This window comes from Furipterus horrens, unplaced genomic scaffold (assembly GCF_987537825.1).
Source record: "Furipterus horrens unplaced genomic scaffold, mFurHor1.1.pri manual_scaffold_9, whole genome shotgun sequence".
NCBI lineage: Eukaryota > Metazoa > Chordata > Mammalia > Chiroptera > Furipteridae > Furipterus > Furipterus horrens.
In genome coordinates, this window is record NW_028327179.1 from 49878649 (window position 1) to 49899991 (window position 21343).

Below are 21343 nucleotides of genomic sequence, written 5' to 3' on the forward strand. Positions count from 1 at the left end.
GTTTTTTGAATACTGCTTCAATTTCACTAGTTGTAATCTGTCTATTCAGATTCTCTCATTATTCCTGATTTAGTTTTGGAAGATTGTATGTTTCTAGAAATTTATCCTTTGTCCAGGTTATGCAATTTGTTGGTATGTAGTTGCTCGCGTTGGCCTGCGAGCTAAGTGTCGCTGGTTCGATCTTCCAGTCAGGGTACATCAGAGAAGGAAAACTCTGACTCCAAAAAACCTCCGCTGCCTTGCGGCATACCTCTTCAGGGGAAAGGCTAAGGGAGTAAACCCCGACAGAAAATCCGGAGCCGGAGTCCCTAAGGCGGTTTGACGTTGTAGTCAACACCGGCAACTCCTGCGGCGCACCTGAACCCAAGCTGTATTGACTCCGTCTTTCCCTTGGACCCTTCAGCTGCGAAGAGAGGGGGGGTCTGCTGCATGGGCAACAGCAGACCCTCCATATCACCCTGCCCAGGCTCTGTAGCTTCAGCTTCACTGGAGAGGACACTCCAGCATCATCACAAGATGTCGATTCAACACGGGAGGAGACAGATACCGTGTCGCTCCCGAGTCGGACTGCACAACCATTCTCAGCGGTGCAGATAGACTCTTAAGAAGCTACACCATCGTCTCTCGAGACGGACGGCTGCCGACGACGAGTTGTTCATAATATTTTCTTAAAATCCTTTGTATTTCTTTGATGTCACTTGTTATTTCTCCTCTTTCATTTCTGACTTTTTTATTGGGTTCCCTCTTTTTTTCTTGATGATCTGGTTAAAGACTTGTCAATCTTGTTTATCTTTTCAGAACCAGCTCTTGGATTTATTGATATTTCGTATTGTGTTTTTAGACTTGATTTCATTTACTTCTGCTCTGATCTTTATCATTTCTTTCCTTCTACTCATTTTGGACTTTGTTTGTTGTTCTTTTTCTATTTCCTTGAAGTGTAAAGTTAGATTGTTTGTTTGAGCTTTCTCTTGTTTCTGGAGATAGGACTGTAATGCTATGAATTTCCCTACTAGGATTGTTTTCCTTGTGTCCCACAGATTTTGGGTTTTTGTGTTCTCATTTTCATTTGTTTCAAGGTATCTTCTGATTTCTTCCTTGATCTCATTTTTAACCCATTCATTGTTTACTAACATGTTATTTAGCTTCCATGTCTTTGTGTATTTTTCAGTTTTCTTCTTGTGATTGATTTCTAGTTTCACAGCATTGGGGTCAGAGAAGATGCCTGTTATGATTTTGATCTTCTTAAATTTATTGTGAGTTGTTTTGTTTCCTAACATGTGGTCTATCCTAGAAAACACCCCATGTGCACTTGAAAAGTATGTATATTCTGCTGCTTTGGTGTGAAATGTTCTGAAGATATCAATTCAATCCATTTAATCTAATGTGTCATTTAAAGTAACCATCTCCTTACTGATTTTCTGTCTGGAAGATCTATCCATTGAAGTCAATGGGGTGTTAAAATCCTCTACTATGACCGTATTTCTGTCAATCTCTCCCTTTATGTCTGTCAAGATTTGCTTTACAGATTTTGGCACTCCTATGTTAGGCACATAAATGTTTACTAGGTTATGTCCTCTTGTTGGATTGTTCTATTTATCATTATGCAGTGTTCTCTTTGTCTCTTAATATAGCTTTGGCTTTAAAGTCTATTTTGTCAGTTATTAGTATTGATGCCTGAGCTTTTTTCCTTTCCATTACCATGAAAGATCTTTTTCCACCCCTTTACTTTTATTCTCTGTGTATCTTTCATTCTGAGGTGCATCTCTTTAAGAGAGCATATACATTTCTCATTTTCTTATCCACTTAGCTACCCTATGTCTTTTGATTGGAGCATTTAAGAAGTTACATTTAAATGGATTATTGATAGGTACATATTCATTGCTATTTTATTCTTTTAACTATGTCCCTCTGATTTATTTCTTCTTATTATTCTTAAAGCGAGCTCTTAAACATTTGTTGCAGTACTGGTCTGGTGTAACCAATTCCTTTAGCTTTTTATTGTCTGGGAAGCTCTTTATTTCTCCTTCAATTTTAGATGACACCTTTCTTGGTAAAGTAGGATTTCATGACTTGCTTTTCAAAACTTTGAATATTTCATGCCAATTCTTACTGGCCTGAAATTTTTCTGTTGAGAAATCAGATGACAATCTTATGGGAGCTCCCTTGTAGGTAACTATTGCTTTCCTGTCTCACAGCCTTTAAGATTATCTCATTGTCTTTAAGTTTTCCCATTTTATTTATGATGTATCTTGGTGTGGGCCTCTTTGGGTTCATCTTATTTGGGACTCTGCACTTCCTGGATTTGTGTGTCTTTTTCCTTCACTGAATTAGTGAAGTTTCCAATCATTATTTCTTCAGATAGGTTTTCAATCCCTTGTTTTCTCATTTCTTCTCATATCCCTATGATGTGGATGCTGTTATGCTTCATTTTGTCTCAAAAGTCTTTTAAACTATCCTAATTTTTTAAAATTATTTTTTCTTTTTGCTGCTCTGATTTGCTTTTTTTTTCCTACCTTGTCTTCCAAATCATTGATTCAATCCTCTGCTTTATCTAACCTACTGTTTATTTCTTCCAGTGTATTATTTATTTCAGATATTGCATTCTTTATTTCTCATTGTCTTTTTTATGGTTTCTATGTCTTTCTTCATGCTGTTGAACATCCTTATTATCATTACTTTGAACTCTGTATCTGTTAAATTGCTTGCCTCCATTTAATTTAGCTCTTCTGGAGAATTATCTTGTTCTTTCATTTGGGGCTCATTTCTTCTTCTTCCCATTTTGGAAGCCTCTTTGTGTTTGTTTCTATTTATTTGGTAGATCTGCAAAGACTGTGGTTTCACCCTATGTCAGACACTGCCTGTGACTAATCCTGGGCAACCTGTTTAGAGCTATCAGTGGTCCACAGCTTGTGGCTCCCTCTGCTGGGCCTGGATGCATGGAGAAAGAACCAAGTGCACACCAAGTCCTGCTTTTACTAGCATTGAGCTGGGGGAGGATCACCTAAAGTCTTAAAGAACTTAGAGCTCTATCTCTAAATGACTAAAGACTTAGTCATTTAAAGAACTTCCAGCTGTACTTCCCAGCAGGGCATAAGCTCCATAGGGCAGGGAGAGAGAGTTTTATATGGGTGGGACTATTGCTTTCCCCAAGGCTGATAGCACATGGAGGGGAGAGTTCTGTCCAAAAAGATGGATTCTTCAGTATCGGGAATGACTGAGCACAGGAATCCTGGCTGCTGACCCTTCAGCTGTCTCCCCAGCCTCCAGTTGTGCTCCTCAGCAGCCAAGCTTAAGCTCCACAGAGTAGGGAAAGAAATTCCTGAAGGTTGGCTATTGCATTTTCCTGGGTTGATGCCTCATGGTCAGAAGCGCTCTGCCCAAGAAAGATGGCTTCTGCAGTATGGGGAATTACTGAGCACAGGGATCCTGGTGGCTGACCTTTCAGCTCTCTCCCCAGAGCCACCAACCCCAGACTCTTCTCACATGGCACTAGTTGGCTCTGCTCTCCCTCTGCCAGAGCCCAGAGTAAGTGACTGCAAATGAAATTTTGTGTGTTAGCCCTTTAAGAGAGTGTCTATGTCTACTGTCTCTCCCTGGCAGAAAGAAACCCCACTGCTTTTCACAGCCTGGGATTACGTAGGTCCCTTTCTCAGTTCTTGTGGTGTAGATAGGGCTTGGGGTCTAGACCCCACACTCTTCATGGGGGAAACCCCTTGGCTGCTGAAACATCCCTTTGAAACTTCAGCTGCTGCCTGTGGGAACTCAGCCAGCCTTGTTGTGCTTCCACAATTCCTACCAGTGTCAATGTGGTGATGTGGTTTCTTGTATAAGTCCCTGGTTGTAAGGCTTCTTTCTAGCTAATAGTCATTTGGTTATTCAGGATGATTTTTCTATAATTTATATGTAATTTCAGTTTGGTCCTGGGAGGAGGTTAGTGTAGCTTTCACCTACTCCACTGACATCTTGGATCAACATGTGCTTTTAAAAGGATGTTCATGAAGAATGAAAACAGGGAGGTAAAACTAAAGGAAATGAATATAGATTAATACAGATAACTATATATATAGCATATTGTAAAGATTTCTTATAAGAATGCTTAATGAAGAGTCCTTGATTGATAAGTGAAAACTGCTGCCTCAAATCAAGTACTGATATTGCCCATTGAGTTCATTCAGCACACTCCTTCCATTAGCAGTCAACAATAGGTATAATATTGAGTTAAGCACCAATCTGAAACATCATTAAACTCCTTTCTTAAACTATGACTTTCATTAAATTCAGTTCATATTTATTTAGTTCTAGTTATAAGCAAAATTCTGCCCTATTTAGAAAGAGGAACACTTGTACACTCCTTAGTCCTCAAGAGACATCTGAGCTTGAAAGTGGATATGCAGTAATGACCAGTGTATAAATAAAAGCAGAGTAAAATAAATGCTATAAAATTAATACAGAGGAAGTAGGGATTCAGAGATACCAGGCTGGGGCAATGGGATGAGTTTTTATGTAGGAGAAACCATTTAGTCTATATAATGATCGATTTCTTCTCACTGTGTGGTTCACTGCTATGACCCTTCTATTAGAATGTCCTTCAATAAGTAATAGAAGAACACATTTATGAATGAATCACTAACATTTATTTTTTTAAGCTTCATCAAGGTGAGTAACAATGAATTAAATATTTCAAAAGGGAAAGGGCATAGTATCAATTTTAAAACTATTTTAATTCAATAAAGATAATATAACTCATATAAAGATAAAATCAGTTTTAATAATTAAAAAATGTATAACCTCAATAATCTTTTATTGCATTTATTGGGGTGAAACTAGTTAACAAAATTATATAGATTTTAGGTTCACAATTCTACAACACATCTGTACACTATATTTTATGTTTACCACCCCAAGTCAAGTCTCTGTCCATCATCATTTATTCCCTTTATACACTACTCCACCTCTCCCCACTTCCCCACCCCCCAGCAATCACCACACTGTTGTCTGTGTCCATGAGGTTTTATTTTCCTCTCTTTTTTTCCTTTCCTGCTCAATATTTTCAATAGCTAAGATTTAGAAGCAACCATGTGTCCATCAGTAGATGAGTGGATAAAAAAGCTATGGTGCATTTACACATTTACACAGTGGAATACTACTGAGCCATACAAAAGAAGTAAATCCTACCCTTTGTGCCAGCAAGGAGGAACCTGGAGAGAATTATGCTAAGTGGAATAAGCCAGTTAGAGAAAGGCAAGTACCATATGACTTCACTCATAGGTGGAACCTAATAAACAAAACCTCAAAAATCTTTTATATAAGTTTATGCTTAGTAGAATTTTACAATATTTCAGGATATTCCATTTTATCACTTAAAATAGGACTTAAGAACTTGGGGGTAAGGTGGATTTAAAATATACCTACGTTCATTTAAATTGGTCTTTTAAAATATACATTCCTTAAAAAGGAATAGGTCAATCTTAAGACAAAGAAGGATAACCTGAATTATAATCACTTCCAAACCTTTACTTGTTAAATTAAGATAACATAGAAATGTTGCATATACAAATATTTCAGTTTTGTGTTAATACAGATTTTCAAGGATCTAAGAATCATCAAAAGTAAAACTCATTTTAATATCTTTTATATCCAAGAATCTTATACTCAAAACACATATTTAAACTCATAAACCATATGTATTACACTAATTTTACCATTAAAATTTTCTAAAATTCTGTTTTTATTTATATTTGTTTTGATCTCAAGTTACCAGAGATTTTGCTAGTCTCATACTTGGAGATTTCCATGTTTTCAGAAGAGGTTTTCACTATTTTATAACAAATTCTCCAAGGTCTTACGAAGTAGAGTGACTCCTAAAAACAGTGAGAGTCTGATTTACAAATAGATTTCTTAAGTTCACAGAAGAAATGAGCAATAATTCATGGAGGAATCAATTTCTCTTCTCTCTGAATTAGCTGTTCTAAAAGAGTTGAGGGAGAGTTTCTCTATTGAATCAATTCCGAATAATTAAGAAGTATATGAATTAAGCTTAAGGGGAAAACCTGCTTTCTTCTAGCTGAATGCAATATAATTACTCTTACAAGTGGCATTTTATTCATTATATCCCTTTGAGAAAAAAAATAATGCCAGATTTCTTTTACAAATCAATCTTTCAATTTATCCTTAAGAATACCTGTAACTTTTATAGTTCCATAGTTTTTATTTTTCAGAATATATTCATACAAAATGAGTAGCTCTCATTTATCGCAACTCTGCAGCATGTACGGTATGCAAAGAATTTAGCCTAAGAACATTTTCATATCTTAATGTGTAAATATAAAACATTTATTGCTTAATAACTTTCTTCTGTCTAAAGATTATTAAAAACAAACAATGCAGTAAAAAGTATATATACATACACACAAAACCCCAAATCTTGAGGATTTTCATAAGTAAAACCAAAGAAAAAATGTACTAATTCTATAAATTATGGGCAAATAATAATTCTAGCTAGTTTGATAATAACAAGCTGCTAAACACATGGATATATATTTTCATCTACTGGCTTCACTAAAGGCATGTTTGTTTTTTATCATTCTACATTTCCTCATGAGTCCTCTTTTCCCTTGATTAAGGTCCTCAGATCACTTCCCCCAAATCCTCTCTTGGCATGAAATATCTGCATCGCACCAATTCAGCACTTGGTTATATACTATTATAAATGTCTCTTGTAACAGTTACTTGACTCTCAGGCAAGTCATATTTATGAGAAGCTACTTATTTTGAGTTCCTTGGGTAGGGACTGTGAACACCATGATGGACAAGACAGATTTACCTTCTAAGTCAAACTGTTCTCAATGGCATGTGTTTTTAAATGCTTCACCATTAAGTCCCATTTTGCTGATGAATTCTATTAATATGGAGAAAGAGTTGGGGTATATTGAACAAGTAAGTATACATTTCCTTATTGCTCAAGAGAGAAAGAGGCCATTGTATGACCTCAATTGCCTATTAAATAAGTGCCAACCCCACCCCACCCCACAGCTGATGTAGATTAACTCTGCAGACAGACACAATGTTATCTGACATTGCTTATAGCTATCCCTGGCCAGTCCTTCTGCTCTAATCGGGTACTCACATTCCCATCCTATACCTTGCTTGAGTGACTCAGTACCTTCACCTGGAAAACTTCTGTCCTTTCCTCTGACTCATATTGTTGGCTTTCAGAAATTAATGTTTTAAAAAAATTCTGTAACACTGATAATTATATTGAATGAAACTGTTAAGTCTTGACAAATAAATAATCTATAATATGCTGCTAAAAATAAGAGCCTACAGATTTGAGTGCCTAGTAAAAATCCCCCTTAACTTTGAGAGTTTCCCCATATGCTTAGGGAACATCTATAATTTAAGAAAAAAGAAGTCTCCTTGAATTGCCATATTCTGCAAGAACTAGCTGGGGTCTGTCACACATACCCATCTTTGTTTATAATAATCTGGTAGTTCTCTAGAGAGTTCATGCTCTGTACACATCCTGAACCTTCTACCACACTGCAAGGTACTGTAAAAATGTTTTGTTTTCTCTTCTTTTGTGTCTTTTCATAGTTCAAGTTAGTTCAGGACAATGCTGGACACACAGCAAATATTCAGTGAATTCTTGTTAAGTGAGTGATAGATACAAAGCACTACCAGCACTACCCTGGGACACAGTACCCTGCCTGGTAAACAAAATTTGGAGTCATCCATAAGATAATGGTTTGCAAGGGCATCATCTCAATTTTTCTTTTTATCCCAGGGTAAAGCTAAAGAAAATGAGTAAATGCCCCAAAGGCTACAACCATAAATTCCACAAGTTGAATCTGACAAATCAAGTGAGGTTTGTAACAGATCAATGCCTCAGAACAGATATAGATATGAGATCTTTCATTGGAATGGAAAAATCAAAAGTTTTAAGATTATTTTAAGACACTTTTCAAGATGATTTAGATGTCGATAAGGAGCTAACTTTCAGTTTTGCAGACCTGCACTTTTCGGATGCTTTAACTTTAAAAATAATTTAGATCAGATAGTCTGTACATTTATATGTCTCTTTATGTGTATGTGTGCATCCGTATATTATTTTATACACACACACACACACATATTAGAAGAGTTGGGAGGGTTTTGCTGCGTTAAGACGATAGAGTTTATGTGAGTCAATCCTTAGTAATTCAAGACATTTCTGTAAACATATCTCTTAGGTACTTGGGACTCTTGGTTAATGCTTGTCATGTAGCTGAAAATGTTTACAAGAACAACATAAAAACATCAGGGCAGTAGTTTATTCAATTGTGGTTACATAATTATAAACATAATTCACCACTGATGCTATAAATAATGATAGAATTCTTTAGAAATCTCTTGTATTAAATATGAATTATCACACCAAATAGTGAACATTGAACATCCCAAAGGACTTCATGAGGAGTGACACTAAATCTTACTGATTATATTTAATCACATTACTACTATAGATTTAGAGAATTCCACAACACATAAATAAATGTAAAATATTGAACTGTTGATGTTCAGTGTTTTTTATAACACTCAATATAAATTTTCAACTGACTATAAACACAACGGCTACTTGACTGTGGCTATTTTGGTATTTGGTTTATTGTGCAGCTTGTAAAGCTCAGAATGAATACACATGATTATTACATCTCTAAAATGTGTCTATGTGCTCCAATCTAGTGTTCATTGCATCCATGTAAACACAATAATGTTACTCCAAGCACTAATGATGAGATACACAAAAACTATTGCTGCAAAGTTCTCCCTATTGTGATATACTCACTATTCAACATCGTACACCACACTGCTAGTGGGTTATCACTACATTGTTTCTTAGTCATCCTAATCTGTTTAGGTCCCAAGACCTTATTCTCAAAATTCAGTAAACAAATTTCCCAATGAAGTCTCTAAGCAATTAATTATAATTTTTTTTTACTAAATATTTTCTGTTGTATCCCAATGACATTTTAAATTTCACTGTTGATTCTAAAACTGACACTCAAAATTTTTTCTAAGTTTATTTTTTAGTTATAAACTTGACCTATCTACCCCTCCCTCTCACCCCCAACTTCCTCTGCTTTCTGTCTTCCCTGATTCTATTTCTCTTCTAGTCTTCTAACCTAAAATTCAAATCTGTGTTTTAAATAACACAAGCAACTGTCTGGCCTGGTAGACTGCAGCAAGCACTCTGACCTGTGGGGAAATCAAAGGCTTTTGCTAGTCCCACATTTGGGTCTACTCCCAAGACCTTGATGTTTTTTCTAAGTTTTGGGTCTCAGATACCAAACACTGCATTATCTCAGTAACTCCCTTTCTTGGCCCTTTTTTATTTATTTCTATTGTTCACGGTAGGGTGCTTAAAAGTGAGGAAATAAAGAATCTATGCCAGTTCTACAGTATATTCTTTACTATTTACAAAAACACACCTTTGTTTTTCCATTAAGGAAGAATAATTTAGTTGATGCAGAATCTCTCTAACTATGACTAAAATTAAAATACTAGAATTTTGAGACATTTATTTTAAAGCAAATTCTCTTGTGTTCTTTAATTGCTAAAAGATAATATTTGAAATTGATATCCATTGCTCTAGCAAAAGAATAGAATACTCAGAATACAAATAGGAAAATATTACTCAACTTATTTTTTATAGTAATAGCATAATGAATTTAAACGTATTTGTTCTGTTTCAGAACTTCTAAGTTACTTGTATGTCATGCTAGAGTTTTAAAATTTTGTAGTACTAGAACTTAAAAAAATTATTTTTTCTGATTATAAATGTATTATATAATACTGATTATAGAAAACTTACTAATAAAAGATCAAAGAAAGCACTCAAACAAACTCATTATTTTGTTTTTACTAACACTTTTTCTCCTGACCACATATGAAATTGTTGTAGGTAGGTAATGCTATCAACATGAGAAGAAAATAACCCCAACTGTAATCAAGTAAGTTTCACATAATACATACAGAAGCTGAAAGGAGGCACACTGACAAAAAAAAAGTGATAACTAAATGACTTGAAGAAAATTGCTCTTAGGCACAATCAACCACAGTGGGTTCCTGGCTGTAAGAACACTAATGTGTACCTAGGACTAGAAGGCCATTGAGGAGGTGTGAATAGTAGAAATTTTAGGGTGTTGTCCCAATCCTCACATCAGGAGGTTTTCATGTTATGGTGCCAAAATCAATAAAAGCTAGCCTCCATCTAAAAGGCACTATCTTTCTTTACATAGAACATTCCGTTTGGAAACATATACATGCAAATTATTACTATATACCTATGAAAATTAGAGTGAAAGTAATATGATAGACAGCAAAACTATGAACACTTGATCAGAAGCTACTTAAATTTACTAAATGCTTTGGATAGGAATTTTTAGTTTTAATGCAAAAGGACTTTAAAAATATTGCCACATACAGTTATTTTTTAATTGTCTACATCTGAGTTAAACATAGATTATTTATGTCAAACATGAAACCCTAAATGGTTTCTCCCGGCCACCAATAATTAGCTCTTTCATTACCAGTCAGTAAGAGTGCAGGAAATTAATAGATTTCAGTGTTAATCTGAGCAAAACATAGTTAATTAACAAGGTAATTCTGCTGTGACAGAATAACCCAATACATTCAAAATGCATATGAAAGTCCCTTTAAGATATTTTGGATTATTTGTATCATTTTAAAATATCACTTGCTGCAGCAGAGAAGTGGGAACAGAATGTAACATTTAAACATTTTTTATTTCACTTTGAAAATGTTTTAAATTATTTATTGCAACGTTTGAGACTTACTCTTCTCTAAACTTAAAAGCATTTGGCACTATAATCCTTATGGTACACTATGATTAAAACAAACATTTCCAAGTTAAATTGCTATAATTGCTAAAAACACTTACCAATGGAAAATTGGAGTACAGAGGCTGTTGTTGTATTAAGGCCTGTGGTAATCTAGAAAAAGGAATAAACCAAAATAAGACAAGATAGAGAGGCAGAGAAAGAGGTAAAAGATGTCCGGGGGGGGGGGGGGGGAGTGGGCAGGAAAGGAAGGATCCATAAACGAGTTCTGTTTATCCAGTGGTTAGCTTATTTTTATTGAAAAGTCTGAACACAGATATATTTTGTTTCTCTGTGGGGAACAAAGCTGTGAGATCTTGACTGAGGCACGCTTACTGTATTTCTTACTGTATGCTGAAAACTGCTTGCAGGGTAATCTACCAGGTAATCTTGATCTTGTGAGGGTACTCATGCTAACACCTCTCCTCCATCCCACAGCAACAGAACCGGGACCCAAAGCAAATGTCATAAAAAGGTTAACAACCAAAAATTGGGAGGTAAATTAAAAGCAAATGATGAGAATAAGATTATTTTGAAAAGTAAATAGAATTACAGCAGCTAACAGTGCAGGATTTCTTTGGGGGTAATTAAATGTTCTAAAATTGACTGTGGCAATGGCTGTGTAATTTTATGAATAAACTAAAAACCATGAACTGTATGCTTTAAAAGACTGAATTGAAGAATGTGTGGATTACTTCTCAATAAAACTGTTACCCTCCTCCAAAAAAAGTAATCAAATTATGGGCCTAGAAATATTCTTTCCACATATTTCTGCCATTTTCCCTTAGTTCCATGAAAAAGCATGCTTAAATAATTTTCCCCTTTCGCAAATGACATGAGAATTAAGGTTCTCATTTTCAAGGACTCTCTCGTTCAGTTTCTGACCCTGTAAGCTAAAGTACCCTTCCATCACTGTACCCTGTACAATAGAAAGTGTATAACTGTGTTTTCACTGTGGCAGAAGCAGGAAGCTGTCTTACTTTCACTTATACACCACAATGACATCCTTAGCCTTATGTCTGTACTTTGTTAGTTCCCATGTGATTAAGTCCACAACTGCAGAAGAGTCAAGAGATACCCAGTGCATGAACTGCAGCAGGACTTAGTGGACAAATGAGTGAGCAAGCAAGCTCTTCTGCCAAATTCAGCTGAGATTTGAATATCAAAAGATCCTGCTTCCACAACATGTTTTGGAAAGATGACTGAACATTTGCTTTAAATATATGGATTTAAAATTAATGAAGAAGCAGGAAAGGTAATACAGGAGAAAGCAAGAGGCATTTTATAAATTGTCTAGGTGTCAGTATAGGTATTGGCTCCTAATTGATTCTAACCATTGCAAAAATCACTGCTGTCAAGTGTCAGAGGAAATTATCTATTTAATCTAAATCTCCAATGATCACAGATTATCTGCTCAAAGAAAACCGGCCCCCCATATCCAGAACTCTGTTTCCTACTCCTTTCCTCTCACCAGTCATCAGAGTAAAATGCACCAAAACAATTTTCATTAAGTAACTAGCTCCTTTTCAAGATTCCTTTAAAAGAAATCTGTTTTTTTCCCCTCAAAGCTTTTAGAGTATGTTCAATTATTTGTCCTCATGAGTTTTCACTTGGATAATTTGATGTTCAAGTCCAAAAAACATGGAAATTAAAATTTTTTTCACATAATCTGAATAAACACTCTTTCCTCCTCCGATTTTATGTGCTGAGTAGATTCCTGGATGAATTATGAAACACTCCTGAATATAAGTTCTGTGAAATAATGGTATTGCATGACTTAAAATCACTGTGGTTACTGCCACTGCTAGTGCATTAAATATGCGAGAGAGTCCATCCTGGTGGTGTAATGAATGATGCTTGTGTTACCTGTATAATCGGGTTCCACAACTGTGACCTCTGCTAGGAAACAGCAGGCTGCTTGAAATATTGCCAAATTTAAAATTACATGTGCTAATTGAGGGTGACCCTAGTCTTTGATTAGTCATTGATTCTACCCTTTTTTTTCCTCACCAGGAAAGCTAAGAATTGGTAGAGTGGTTGACTCTCATTTCTGTACATTTACCCAATTAATTTATTAGTAGAATTGTCAGCTACAAGAAGGAATAGGAAAAATGAAGAGAGAAAAAAACAAGAAGCATTGCCTATAAAATTTATTCATCTATATTTTCCTTTGGCATTATAAGTTATTATTCTTGAGTTCAAATATGTAATTTTCATCTGCAAAGTTATTAAGCCTTTATATCTGACATTCTGAAAACTAAAGGGCCTCTTAAAGGACTTTTGTTAAATAATACAGCAAACTATAGAAAATTAGTATAATCACTAAAATGAACCTGAAGAATTCACTGCAGGCTCAGGGTGTTCATTCTGTACCTCTTTCTTGCAAATTTTTATTGTTTGATACTTTTTTAGCCCAAACTCACCCTTGTAGCTAAAATGTATTTCTAAATATGTAAGAATAATTCAATAAATATGAGGGGGACCCCAAAGAACTTGAAATTGTCTTCTGGAAGTTGGGTCCCTCGCTTCCCCCACTAGGTGAGTGGTCTAGGAACTAATCTGTATCAATGGCATTGTTGTGAGAGGCTGCATTCAGCTTCAGTGAATTCTTTTTGAAGACAATCTTTGCCATTTCATGATGGGGGATTATGATTATAAGTGCTGAATATTCATCAATTTTTGACTAAAAATGGCATGACCCCCATGCCCCATCCTTTCTATTAACTCAATTTCACCCCAAGCAATATTTTTTTCCTGGAGGAAAACAGTCCTCAAAGAGAAACATTTTGCCAATGTGGAAGAGGTGAAACAAAAAATGGCAGAAGCACTAAAAGGCATCAAAATCAGAGTTCAAAAACTTGTTTTGAGCAGTGGGAAAAACATCTTTTAGGTGTATTGCATAAGATGAAGAGTACTTGAAGGTGACTGAAATTTAAACATGTGAGCATAAATACACTATTTTTTATAAATAAATTCCAGGTTTTTTGGGGTCCCCGTAATTTTTATTAAAAAAAAAATGTTGGTAACATAACTAATTTTGTTTTAAGCTCTCAGAGAGCACATTTCCTCTTAAAGGAGTGGGTAAATGCATTCCTCATTAACTTGAATTCAGACTAGGAAAATGAATAAAGTTAAGTGCCACCACCTGAAATGTGGAGACTTCATTGAGCTAAATAAAATGTGTGAGGGCCACATAGCACAGCAACAGTGGAAAGATAAGTGCATGGTGTGCCTATGTGAGAGCTGATGCCACCTTTCATTAACTTTGACTGAAAGTAAAATGAAATGGCCATTTGAGTAACTTCACAAAACGAAGATGCTCTTTTTTGTTAAAAAAAATAAAGTATTAGCCTAATAAGGATCTTGGCCTGTCGTTCTTTGTTTGACAACTTCAGTAAGAATTACATTAATGAAAAATAAGGCATATTAAAAAAAAGTTTAAGGGCTAATAACTTTCCTCAGTTCTCATGCGCAACACTTTTGAATGGATTCAGTTCTGAGTACCATGCAAATATTTGAATTTTAGTAAACATAATAGCATGTTATCCTCACTTTTCATTTGATTGATCTGTCTTTTTTTAACACAACTTTGGTAAAAAATAAATTTTTGCTCCTGGGACACCAATACAGTATAACAATTATTGAACATTAAAGTTGCTACTGTGTAAAATGTGACTGTTATCCCTATTTTTGTTAATGTGTCTTCATTCTATTCCTTTTGAGTCCACAACACAATTTATCTTAGGGAAGTACTTATGATGGCAATATATTATAAATCTGCTTTTTTCTTTCTCAGATGAAGATAGTTACTTTGAATATTTTCTTTTTTGCTGAAAGGCTTATCTCACATTAATTATATAATCCAACTCAAGATTAGCCCATTGGGTATATGAACTCTAATGTTAAATAGACTAGGATATAGTGAAACAATAAGGATTAAATATACATGGGATCAAATAAAGTAGATACTTCAGTTTTTATGCAAGAAGAATAGGAATTTTGCATTATATTCTTAGATATGTTTACTTTCTATTAATTAATAGAAACAAAAAAGAATTTGGCAAGCATTTCCAGAAATATTACTGAATGGGAGGGAGAACATTCTAAAATAGGCATTTATTCTAAGCTCAATTAACTACTGTAAAACTTTAGTTTTGTTTTAAAGCTTATAGAAAATTAATTCAGTCATGGTACATTATTTTAAATATACTAGCACATTTATTTTTTCAAGAACTGCATTACCAGAGTCATATTTGTTTTCAGGAATATTGTAACACCTTGTGAGACTTGAATTATGAGAACCTATTATTTTAATTTACACCGAATTAATTCCATTTGTGTTCTAATTTCAACTAAAACCTCTTTAATTTATCAGTGTTCTGAAGCTCATATCTTTAATGAATTAAATGTATCCATTGCCATAAAAGGAGTATTCAAGCAGCATAAAATAAGAACCATGTTATAAAAATTAATTGACTTTCACATTTTGATAACTAAATCTTCTTTTAATTGCCTAGCTAGGTTTTCCCCCCTTTTTAGTGGGGAAGCAAGTCACTTGACCACTTCTAAAGTTAATAGATTTGAAATATAACGTGTGAAATAGGGGTGAAAAAGATAACCTGTTACTAAAAGCCCCATGATAAAGAAGATGTGGGAGAGAAAAGGAGAAGCATTGAAGGTCAAGTCAAAAGCAGAAAAACAAAGCATAACAAATGTGAGAGGAGTATTAGGTGCAAAGGAATTGGGCCCAAATAATATAACAATTATTCTATATCCATTTTCAAAAATGTGAAATGAATGGGCTCTTCATGCCAGAAAGAAGTACCAAGGAACAACAAAAGGCACATTAGCCACATGATGATGGCTAGTGGTCTCATTGTTTTCAATTTAGAATGTTCAAGTTTCATTTTACATATGAGTATAATCCAAGAATGTATGTTTGGCAAAGTATAATCAGTCGAAATTAAAGGAAAGTAACCTGCTCCTGAACAATTTGGCAACAAAAATGTTTAAAACTGGTTTATTCAGTGTGCTCTTTCACTTGAAAAAGAAAAATCATTCAAGTTAGGAAACAAAGTTTAAAAATAATGTGACAAAATTGCTCAACCAACATTTCTGGCCTACAAGAAGAAAATAAGTTTAGAAGTAAAGATTTATACAAGAAGTAATAAAGTCATGAATTATTTATGACATATGTGACACATATACCTACATATTTAATTGATATACTTAATCTATGTATATCATGTGCAACATATATGTCATGTTGCACAGGTTATACCCATATCATACCCATATTTTAAAAAGCCATCTAATCATAATGATATACTATGTTTAATGAGATTCATTGAGGCTTCCAATTTTATTACTGAGTTCTTAATTTTTGCATTTGAAAATAAACCATAAAATTGTTGCTCTCAATTTTGAGATATTTTGTAACAGGATTCATAATATAAATAATACTACAAATTTTCATCTGAACTATAAGAGCATAAAAGAACCTTTTGTTGGCATAAAGCTCAGTAAGAATGATGTACTTGGAATTATGTACACAAACAGCATACACTTACCAATTCTCTTGGACCATATGGCTCACAGAAGGTGACAGCATTACCATGCATGATTGCACCGCACTGTTCTCCAGTCTCACAGTTGCTACATTCAACCCTGTGGGAACAGAGAATGCATCCCCAGTCTGAGAACTAAGTAGCACACAGTGGTTTATTCCTCAGGTAAGGAAAGATGTAATAGTTATGGTTATTCAGTTCAAATCAACATTTTGAGTAAAGTAATGGTATTTTTGTATTGTGACGTGTTCTTTAATATGTTACCAGAAAGACTTAAACTTAAATCCCAGTTCTTTCAGTTACTCACAGCAGTGGGTAAGTTACTTACCTCCCAAAGTTTCAGTTTTCTCACCTGTAAAATGAGGATAATAATATGGACCTAAATTCACATAGTTATTGTTCAGGTTAAATGAGAGAGTGTATATAAAAGAGAGTATGGAAACAATCTCATAGTAGGTAGATGGTATTATTATATAAAATATATATGTCCAATACAAGGATGTTTTGCAAATATTAAAGATAAGCAAGTAATATACATTTATATAATGAACTAAAAAACTTGTATCTCTGAAAGCAAAAGATGTTTTACAAATTTTAAATCTTTTCCTTTTGAGATATAATTAGTGTAACTATTTAAAAATATTGTTCTCAAATAAATTTGCATGTCTATAAAATATACCATGCTAAAATAATGAAATCAGATTATATTTAATCCACATATTAATATAAAATATACATGAATTCTAATTCAAGCAAAGTTTGGATACCAAGTTAATACATCAATTTTGCAAATAATTTAATTAGTTCTTTTCTTTATTACTGTAAAATGAAGTGGTTAATAAATCATTAGGATGGAATTTCCAAAATAAGTTCATCCACGTTTTCAGTAGGAAATGAATTTATTAATATTCTGGATTTGACTTTGTATATTTATAGCAATAGTTACAATGCTCTGCATCATTACATTTCAACCTACAGTCATTACATACCTAATGTGTAGAAAGATATGTTTTCTTTGTCTGAACCTCTAACCACAAGACAGCTGTGTTTCATGCAGAAAAAAACATTTTCAAAGACTTTCACATTCTAGGTGCAAAACATTGTGAAAAGAACACTATCCCCTTAGTTTTGGAGATCATTGCATTATGTCCTTTCAGTATTTTGATAATTTTAAAGAAAGAAGTAGGAACACCCATTCAAATGGGAAGACAAAAGTGTGAAAAGATGACAGCTAGCCAATAAAGCCTAGAGGCAGAAGCACAATAAGTAAAAACTTGCAAGTAATTGTATTTCCTATATATATATATTGCATGGAATAAATGACTGTTATCATTCCAATCTTTTGAACTGTGTTCCTACGTCAGGAGATAACAATGGTCAAGAACCTTTGATTTTTTTGTAGAATAAACAGGGAACAATTTTAGCATCACAAATATCAGTAGGAAATTAAAATACTCTTGATTACTGTGAAGCAAGATTCTCGACTTTAGAAGAGATACAGTAGTAGCTTCATAAGGGCAACAAACATGTCTCTTGTTCACCATTTTACGCCTTGCATGTTGTATTCTATAAAAAATTTGTTCAATGAATGAATGAATGAATATAAGACAATTTCATAAATATAACTATTATTAAAGCCTAAGGTCCAAAACACTTAGAACGCTGCCTGGCACATAGCAAGACAATGTGTTAGTGTGGAGTTGTTGTTGTTGTTGTTGTTATTGATTTCAACCATTTTCATCCAGAACTGGTATATTAGTTTTTTTTCCCCCATAGAGAACCTGTTGCATGAACTTTTTAGTACTATTTTTCTATTCTTTAAACTACACATTATTTTTTTTCAAGGATTGTGATTGTAATAAAAGTACAGAGAAGGAGAACAAAAATTATAGTGGTATTCTCACTAGTGATAGATGAGGAGTATTTGGTCTCTAAGTTATTATAAAATGGCTTGAGAAAACATCAACTTTGACAGAAAAAAATTGCATGTTCAACCCTCATAACGGCTATCCGCGATTTCTCCCTAATAACTCTGAACAAAAGCATTATTGTTGATGCCAAGTCCAAGGCCTGATGTTGAAATTCTCATAATAATGATTCTACCTCTAAATATTGATTAGCAGTCCTCAAATCAACTATATATCAGAAAAAGTATATCTGTATAAAATATATGTATTACAGTCCCCCTTCCCTCACAGTTTTGATTAAATAGGATTCAGGTGAAGCCTGGATACCTGTATATTGTTTAAAGGTGATTCTAACATTGGAGGCCTATAGCTTGGTATTAGGAAACCAGTGAATAGATAACGGATGTTTGATATATTTGGAGAACCACTTCTATTTTGTGGAATAACAGTAGTAGTTAAAATACTAGTGGGAAAAAAAGCAAAGCAAACAGATATAGCCTTTCTACCCATTTGGCTAAACAAACCCTCTAAACCTTTCTCATCTTCATTGTGCTTTAGAGCTCCAGAAACTTAAAATTTCTAAAGGCATTGGTACCCTGTTGAAACATAAAGATTTAGAATTACCAGTATGTAGAATTACTCCCTGGGTTGTTGTTTACTTGTAGATAAAATGGCTTCACCAAGGACTGATGGAATAAGTCCATCAGCTTCCCACCGAGGTCCTTTTTTGTCCTTTGCTTGAATTTCTCAGTCTAATTGGGTTTGTCAACATAATTTATTATAATTCAAATCTGAATGCTCATCTGTCTGGGTGGTCAATTCAACCTGCTATTATCAGCCAATAGTGTCAGTTATTCATTCAGCATTAATTCATTTTTGAAATTAACAAACTTGTGTTGAGGACCCACAGGCACTGTGGTGAGCTTTAGTGGAACAAAGATGAATAAAGCAGTGTTATTTTCTTCCAGGAATTTATACTTCAGAGGGAAAGGCAGAGAAATAAGCACACAATTGCAATACAGGGTGCCAATGCAATAATAGCTATTCATTGTGTTCAGTTATATGCCACATACTCCAAAACCCATTAAAATATCTCAACCACTCATTTTACTAATAAAAAAATTGATCTTCAGAGGAAGTTAAGCATTTGCTCAAGTCATGCATCTGTGAAATTGACAGTTGCAACTTGGACCCACGACTTGCTAATTCCAACAACTATCACATATTCCATAGATCCTAATTGCTTGTAACAGGAGTACACTGGATGTGACGGTACCTAACTCAGACTGAGGAAGAAAGAGAAAATACCTAAAGGAGGTGGTCCCAGAACTGGCCCTGAATGAGAAACAGGAGTTACTCAAGCAAGGAAGAAAGATGAGGTTGTGATAGGGCAAAAAAAAAAAAAAAAAAAAAAAAAAGCAGAGATTATGACACAAGTAGAATTGCTACTTCAGAACATAGTATATCTGGAACCATACTGGTACATGGAGAAGGGTGGCAAAGGATGGGGCTGGAAAGTGGGAACCATTACATAAAGGTTTCATGCACCACTTGCCAAGTAGTATGTACTGTACTAGAAACTCTACAACTAATGCCTCAATCAATTTATGTAAAACTACTCCCTCTACTTTATCCTCATTAAGAGGGTGTTAAAACTGAGATTTAGAGATATTAAATGATTGTCCAAGGTTACAAAGCTTGAAGCCACAGAACTGGGATTCTAACTCCCGTTATCACACTCCCAAAGTCGTGATACAAATCCAACTTTTAGGAAAATGACTTTAGCAAATGATGGATTGGAAGAAGAAAAGACAGGACTATTGATGTAACCCAAGTAAGATATAATAGTGCCTGAAATAAGGTGGAGGTGGAGAAAAGTGGGCACACTCTAGATTATCGTTGTTCAATACAAGTGTAATGTGAGCCAAATGATATTTTAAACTTGCTAATAGTTACATTAAAAATTGTAAAACATGAAGGCATAGACAGACATGCTGTGTCTCCCTCCACAACTAAGAAGGAACACAACTACCTCAAAACTAGAAACAACCAGAAGTTTCAGAAAATCAAGCTGCATGGAAATCCAGCAAACAAGGATATAAAGAAGAAATACTTATCCAGACAGGTAGGAGGGGCGGAGCCTGGGCAGAGAGGATACGGTGTGGTGGTGGCAGCAGGCTGGCAGAAAGTGCAGTTACATGTTTTAAAAAGTCAGGAGGGACACTTGGGGAGTGTTCCCAGCTCCTCACCAGAGCAGCTCACTGTCCCCACTCTGGGGAAAATCAAGCCTCATTGCTTCTGACTGTGCAAACCAGTGGGGATTGAGATGGAGGCAGAAACTGCCAGTCTTTCAACAGAGTCTGTTTGTTTAAAGGGTTCCCACAGACCTAGAACATCCACATATTCATCCACTCTGGGAACGGCGGCCAGGGCAGCAGCTAGAGGGGCGCCAGTCTGGTGCGGAAGTGGGAGAAATGCCTGGAAAAGGGGCGAGTGCTGAGCAAGCAGCATTGTTCCTTCTCAGACCCCTCCCCCACATACAGCACCAGAACGTGGTGAAACAGGTTACCTGTTACTGATGAATACTTAAGGCTCTGCCCCTTATAACATAGTAGGAGCAGTAGGAGCAACAGCTCTTCCTGGGACATGGAAACAAACAAACACTGGAGACTTCCGGCCTAGATGGGGGCCTAGACTGACATGCTCAATTTCCCTCCACAACTAAGAAGGAATACAACTACCGCAAAACCATAAATAATCAGAAGTTCCAGAATATAAATGGAAGTCCAAAATATGAAGTTATAAAGAAGTGGTGCTCATCTGGACAGGTAGGAGGGGCGTAGCTGAGGAGGAAAGATCAAACTGTGCTGTCCGCAGCAGCAGCAGCAGTGACGGAGGCAGGACAGCAGTAAGCACAGACACCCGTATTTAAGAGGAGGCGAGAACCGCCTGGGGAGCACCCCTGGCTGCAGAACAGACCCGTCAGCTTGCG

At 35.1% G+C, this 21343-nt stretch overlaps 1 protein-coding gene across 3 annotated transcripts in view; it reads right to left on the reverse strand.

The window, feature by feature from the left end:
* The window catches only part of RELN (reelin), a 650203-nt gene that overhangs the window by 269698 nt on the left and 359162 nt on the right, over window positions 1-21343 (reverse strand). For all 3 annotated transcript variants that reach the window (XM_090287313.1, XM_090287314.1, XM_090287312.1), the window contains exons 7-8: window positions 16448-16544; window positions 10940-10991 (exon numbers count right to left, since the gene is read on the reverse strand). In XM_090287313.1, the coding sequence (XP_090143439.1) occupies window positions 10940-10991; window positions 16448-16544 (149 nt within the window). The remainder of the gene's footprint in view (window positions 1-10939; window positions 10992-16447; window positions 16545-21343) is intronic.